Source organism: Galeopterus variegatus, unplaced genomic scaffold, assembly GCF_000696425.1.
Source record: "Galeopterus variegatus unplaced genomic scaffold, G_variegatus-3.0.2 Scaffold8744, whole genome shotgun sequence".
Taxonomy (NCBI): domain Eukaryota; kingdom Metazoa; phylum Chordata; class Mammalia; order Dermoptera; family Cynocephalidae; genus Galeopterus; species Galeopterus variegatus.
In genome coordinates, this window is record NW_007734855.1 from 13,142 (window position 1) to 20,186 (window position 7,045).

A 7,045-nucleotide genomic window follows, 5' to 3' on the forward strand; every position below is an offset into this window, starting at 1 on the left:
TGTATGTGGGATCCGAACCCTCGGCAGGAGCGCCGCCGCACTTCCCAAGCGGCACACTATCGCAGTGCGCCACTGGGCTGGCCCTTCTTGTTTCATTTTAAAAAGATTTTACTACATAGGTACATATTTCTAAATAATATATTATTTATTTTTATTTGTTTTTAAGTTTTAAAGAGTGGTTGCTGTGGCTACGTACTGTATAATTCCAACTATATGACATTTTGGAGAAGACAAAACTATGGAGAAAGTAAAAAGATCAGTGGTTGCCAGGGGTTGGGGGTAGAGAGGGTTGCATTGGCAGAGATGGAGGATTTGGGGGCAGTGAAAATACCCTGTATGGTATTATAATGGATATGTGTCATCGTACATTTGTCCAAACCCATAGAGCATATGACATCAAGAGCAAACCCTAATGGACTCTGGGTGATAATGATGTGTCAGTGTAGGTTCATCAGCTGTAACAAATGTACTCTCTGATGGGGATGTTGATGATGGAGAAGGTTGTGCATGGGGGCAGGGGATATATGGGAACTATGTACTTTGTGGTCAGTTTTGCTGTGAACCTAAAGCTCCTCTAAAAAAAAAAAAAAGGTTGTTCATACACACATAGTCTATTGTGACTTGCTTTTTTCACTCCACATTTTGTTTCTAGGATTTATTCATGCCGATAGGTGCAATTGTACTTCATACCTCTTCACTGCTGTATAATTTTTCATTGTGTCACTATTCCACAACTAAGTTATTTATTTTCCTCCCGATGGACATTTGTGTTGTTTCTAATTTTTATTGTCATGATAAACAGTGTTGCTATGTACATCTTTGATATAGTTCTTTGTGTACATGTTCACCAGGTCCCCAGGCAAATATTTCTCTAAGATCTGTACAAGGAGTAGAAATGAAGTGTTATAGGGAATGTGCAGTTTTGTCTTTATTAGGTCATATCAAATTATTTTCCAAAGTGGTTGTATCTGTTTCCATTCCCACCAGCAGAATCCAGTCTACCTTCTGTATCCATGGGTTCCACATCCATGGATTCAGCAAACCATGGATTGAAAATATTCCACAAAGTCCCAAATAGCAAAACTTGAGCTTGCTCTGTGCCCACTACTACGTTCAATCCACACAAATGAAGTGATGCGTAGGTATTGTATTGGGTATTATAAGTAATCTGGAGATGATTTAAAGTATATGGGAAGACGTGCATAGGTTACATGCAAATATTATGCCATTTTATATAAGGGACTTGAGCATTCTTGGATTTTGGTATCCACAGGGGGTCCTGGAACCAATCACTCATGGATACCAAGGGACAACTGTATATGAGTATTGAGTTGTTCCCCATTTTCACCAGCAGGCTTTGTAATTTTTGCCCATTAGTTGGTGTAAAATGGAATCTCACTGTGGTTCTAATGTGAACTCTTTATCACAGCACTGATAGCTCACACTCTTACTTACCATGGCCTTTTAAATAGTCTTGACATCTGGTAGACACAGATTTTAACTTTCCATTCTTCTTTTGCATGATGTGCTTCAGATGATCCCCACAAACTCTGAAGTTCTGGAGATGAGATATTTATCTTGCATTACAGAGAGATCGTATGCTTTGCCCAAGGTCATGAAACTGAACAAGAACTGGCCCCAGGCAGAGGAAGGGAAGTGTTGCCCTTCTACTTGCACATGAATCAAATGGGAGAGTCAACAGTTTAATTTATCTTTACAGAACCTTTAAACATCGGGGGAATTGTGGGAACCATTGTGAGCCTCCTTCTGCTGGGATTGGCCATTATCTCTGGACTTATATTATATTACAGCCCTGTGTTCTGCTGGAAAGGTAAGGGCTTCTTAGGTCCCTTTGCTTCTCTTTCAGCTTCTTGAAGAGATGTGGGTGGGGGAAGGAGGGCACTGTACACCCCCCTGAAGTCCCATTCTATAGGCTTCTTTGTTTGGTCAAGTTGTACAATAATGAGGCACCTCAGTATCACCCCTAACCACCCTATCACCACTCATTTGGGTCAGTTTTCTCATTTGCTTATCTTTTGTAAATATTAGATTGATTAAAAACTTTTATGAGGCTGAAGTGGATGTTATTGGATATTAATTTTTTTCTTTCCTCCCTTTAGTAGGAAACACTTTCAGGTGAGTGTTCCCAAGACTCAAATCAAAAACCCATTTTCAGATCTGTCTTCACTGCTATTTTGTTTCCTTTCATAAGAAGAATATTAGCAACTACCATTGAGGACCTAACATGTGCCAGACACTGGGTTAGGGCACCTTCATCAGGTATTATTCTAAACCCTTTTGTAACCTCTTCAGTGGGGTGGTAGCATCTCCATTTTCCAGACAAGCAGATGGAGGCTCAGTGAAGTAAAGTAATTTCTGCAAGCTCGTCCAAGAAGTACACAGCAGTGCCCTCCTTCAGACCCAGGTCTCATTGATTCCAAAGTCAGTGCTCTTTTACAATGCCAAACCTCAGGGCTGGGCACATTTCAGGTCTATCATCAAGACATAAAGACAATGTGTACATACTGAGCCCAGTCACTCATGCATTTGTTTTATTTAATTGTCTCAACAGAATAAAAGGAGGAATAAGTCATCATCTCACAGAATGTTTTGGAGGTCTAGTCTGAGCATGCCCAGAAGCTCCTCCCAAAGGGAAACCCCAGTTGGAGCAACATAATCAAATGGAACTAGTGTATTTCATTTCCTAAGAAGTTTCTGGGTGGGAGCAGAGAACTCCTCTCTGCGATCCTATGGAAAAATAGTTCCTTTTTACCCATTCATAATGATGGGATACTATTTTTCTGGGACATCTTTCATGGGAAAACATTTCCTTTACTGGCTCGTATTTGAGGGCCATTCTTCCAGTAAGTCTGCCGTTCCCCAGGCTTATTTCTCACAGGAGGCAGCAGCATGGCATAGTGGGAAAAGGCTTTGGAATCAGTGGACCATTGCACTTATGCAGTTATGCCATTTCCAAACCTTATGCTCATGGAAAATTCCGGACCCTCTTTGAGCCTTAGTTTCCTCATCGGCTTCACAGAGCGGGGACTGTGAGGATGAAATGAGAAAGTAACGCTAGGACTGAAATGAAAGTATCCTAGGACTGTGACTGGCCCATGGCACATGTTCTTCCTTCCATAAGAAATATACAGGGCTGGCCAGTTAGCTCAATTCGTTAGAGTGCTGTGTTGTAACACCAAGTTCAAGGGTTCACATCCCTGTACCAGTCAGCAGAGCAATTAAATGTGGCATGGACTCCAAGTGCAGTCGTAGTTCTGGGCTTCAAGGACAGGGAGGGGATTTTACCTGGGACTTAACTAACGAGGAGTGGGAGGAGAGATTTCAGGAAGTAGAGCAGGAATAAGGGCATTTCAGGAAAGGTACAGAGTATTCGTAAATGTGCTTTGAAGGGAACTGAAATGGTAGATGCCTGGGACAATGCTCATATGTATGATCATGCCCAAGAAGCAGGGAAGGAATAATAAAACACTCCCAGCACAAGATATGCTCATCTGTAGCAATCTGCAGCAGCACGTCTTTGTGAGGTTACAACCACACAATCATCTCATGACTTAACTAAGCTGAATGCGTGAAGAATTTTCCATAGTATTAAAGGGGTTGCAAAGAATCTAGTGTTTCCTATTCAGTGAGGGCTGAAGTTGGGAAAAACAAGGTCTCTTGTTGATTATTTTTCCCCTTTTGGAAATTAGGAGACGAGACATGGATGATATCATGGTTTTAGTGGATTCAGAAGAAGAGGAGGAGGAGGAAGATGCTGCAGAGGAGGAGGAGGAAGATGGAGAAAATGAGAGAGAGGAGTTGCCAAAAGAAATACATAAGCATGGCCACATTCACAAAGTGACCGCACTGGTAAATGGGAACTTGGAACAGATGAGAAATGGAGTCCAGGATCTACAAGGTAAGCTCTTTTTCCTTAAAAACACTCTTATCTGCTCTTGAGCTTCTCAATAGGAAATCTCCAAGCGGTAAGTGAGTTTGGTTGTTTTAAAGGCTGGGGAAGAGGTTTAGCTGAAATTTAGTGTAGAACCTGGGAATATACTGCTAACTGTCAACACAAAAATTAAATTGATAAACATTTATTAAGGGCCCACTGTGGGAGGGGCACAATATTGGCATTATTGGGGAATAGAAAAGAAAGACCAATAGTGTCTTCATGCAGGGAGCTTTGCAAGACCAGTTACGGTGATCAGACTGAAACACATGGGCAAAATTGAAATGGAAGCAAGTGCTTTGACAGAGCAGCAGTAGGGGGACTGTCACAAGCAGGGATTTGATTAATTACCTGATAGATGATACATGAAAAAATTACAGTACCTCAGAGAAAGACGACAGGCTAGAGAGGTGCATTGGTCAGGAAAAGCTTTACAGAAGAGGTGAGATATGAGGCAAGTCTTTACGGACAGTTGAGTTTGAATAAGCAGAAAGGAGAGAGGGCATTCCAGGTGGTGACAGTGGCCTAAGCCTAGAACAGGAAGGGTGGCAAGTGTCAAGCTGTCTAAAGGGTTTTGAATGAATAGAACAGGTGAAAAGGGAATACACACCCTGCTTCTCCTTCATGAAATCCAATTCCATGACTCACCAGGAAAGGACTAGAAATGAGAGATGATTGAAAACTGATGGTGGAAATAGAAACTCTATTGAGATCACTCAGAGTCGGGTCTGTTCTCCCTCCTGTACAGATGACAGCAGTGAGCAGCAAAGTGACATCGTTCAAGAAGAAGACAGGCCGGTTTGAAGAGGAGGATCGTCTGTCGTCTCGCCTCATCCTGAGAGCTGTGCTGAAGATGAGCTCTTCATTCAGCTTTGGCTTGACTTGCGCCCCTGCCCAGGGCTTGCCTTAGCAATGTTTGGTCTCTTAACAAACAAGAAAAATAGACCTACACATCTTTCCTTCCATTTTGTTTAAAAAAGAAGGGGAGGGGGGTTGAAGTAAGTTTTCTCAACAATGTTAAAAAGCTTTGGGAAGGAACGGTGTGTAGAAAAGCGGCATTTGGCATCCGAGGTGCCACTTTTGCTGTGACTCCTGGCTTTATCCAGGTTGAGTTACTGTGACAAGACACTGACTTGGAGGGAGCAGAGGTGGGGGGAGCACTTGGTCTCCGTGCCCTTTGCCACTATTAAAGGTTTACAACCAGCTTGCCCCAGCACAAAAGGGAATACTGTGGGGGTGATAGGGAAATTTCTTTTATCACTGCCCATGTGAGCTGGTGACTGAGGAACTAGGAAAATGTCAGGTCCCTGGAAAAGGTGAGCTTTTAGCTACCAGTGCAAGACGGGAAGACAGTTTCTTTCAGGCTTTGGAGTCAGAAACACTGGGGCTTGGAACTGGGCCCTGCTACTTCCTTGTTTCATGGGCTTGGGCATGTTGCTTTACCTCTCAATTTTCTCATCTGTAAAATAGGTGAAATCACACCTGCCTTCCGGGCTTGGGGTGAAGATTAAACGAGGTAATTTGGTACATAAAAGTGCCTAAGAGGTGCTCAATGGATGTTAGTTATCTTCTTTGGCTTCCCTACTGGAAGAAAAAATGTTAACTGTAAGTTAGGCACCTGCCTTCCGGGCTTGGGGTGAAGATTAAACGAGGTAATTTGGTACATAAAAGTGCCTAAGAGGTGCTCAGTGGATGTTAGTTATCTTCTTTGGCTTCCCTACTGGAAGAAAAAATGTTAACTGTAAGTTAGGAGCTGCTGCCTGTCTCTTTCATTCTTCTTTATAAAATGGTTTCAGACGAGGACATTATCAGGGAACTTCTGTTGATTTTTGTTTCCCTGGAGATAATAATGCTTTTCAAAAGAGGTAGGGGTCAATAAGAGAAAGTGCCTTTCATTATAACCTCACATTTTACAGAGCGTCATATTTATATAAAAGCCTTCCAGGTGACACACTATTAGCTTTCAGACTACCCCATCCTTCATTTCTCCTGTTGCTTTGAAGGAGGGCAGGAGAAATATTTCATAATGGAGTATCAGGTGATAAGAACTTCTCGGGCAAACCAGTTCATCTGGCCTCAGTTTTTCTATCTCAGAAACGGGAAAACTTGTTTTCTTCCTACTTTTTTTGGCAGCTGGCCAGCCAGGATGGCAATTGAACCCTGGATCTTGGAGTTGTCAGCACCACACTCTAACCCACTGAACTATTCAGCCAGCCCTCTTATCTACTTAAGGATATTGAAGATACACTAATAAATAACACTAAGTGTCAAATGAAAATAACGTATGATGAGTTTAGGCTGCTGATGTTTCCGGTAGGTCCTTGTACAGTTTTGAGATTTTTTTCTGATTTCATCCAGTGTCTTAAATGTCAGGGGCCTTATAAGGGTGCAGTGGATGCATGCTAAACATGAAAATCTGATCTGAATTTGCACTCTTTAATGTTGCATATCTTGCTGTAATGGGCAAGATGTAGGGTGGAAAGGAGACTTTTCCCTTCTCCAGTACCAAGGCCTGGGATCCTCAGATGAGAAGCTGGTTATCTGAAATAACCCTGCAGGTATGGTTGGGGAAGGTCTGTTTTTTTGGATGAAGGGACTAATGTGAGCAAATCACTAGACGGGTGCCCTTTCTTCAGGACACCGGGGGGGCTCAGGAGCTGGCTGTAGTTTCTTCCCCTAGCTGTGAATTGCAGTTCTGCTTGGCTAGATCTTTTGCTGCATGGCACCTCATGTACTTAACCACTCTCAACAGTGTAAATTATGTTAGTGTCATTTCAGAATGGGATACTCAGGTTGCTTCTAAAGTCACTGAAAGCTAAGCTAGTCTCTCCTTTAGAGTCTTCATGATGACTAAATTCCAGAATTTAAGAACTCAGAGGCAACCAGATTTAAAAAAAAAAAAAAAGAAAAGAAAAGAAACTGTGGGGAAAAAATAAATCTCTACCTGGGAACAGAGAATGTCTTGCAAGATCACTGGGATGTTTTCCACAACTTCCTCTTCTCTTGCACGCACATTTGATGACAGGAAATATTTGGGGCGTTTTCCACTAGCAAATGGGAGCTTCAAGGTCTTGGTGCCAAACACTATAAACC

General features: G+C 42.3%; 1 protein-coding gene across 1 annotated transcript in view; it reads left to right on the plus strand.

Moving 5' to 3' along the window:
* The window catches only part of LOC103608725 (V-set and immunoglobulin domain-containing protein 10-like), a gene marked incomplete at its 5' end in the record, with an annotated part of 14,447 nt that extends 7,417 nt beyond the window's left edge, over positions 1–7,030 (plus strand). Inside the window, 5 exons of the mRNA XM_008593128.1 lie at positions 1,715–1,831; positions 2,121–2,136; positions 3,711–3,919; positions 4,701–5,566; positions 5,703–7,030. Coding sequence (XP_008591350.1) covers positions 1,715–1,831; positions 2,121–2,136; positions 3,711–3,919; positions 4,701–4,756 — 398 coding nt within the window. The remainder of the gene's footprint in view (positions 1–1,714; positions 1,832–2,120; positions 2,137–3,710; positions 3,920–4,700; positions 5,567–5,702) is intronic.
* Between the last annotated feature and the right edge of the window lie 15 nt (positions 7,031–7,045).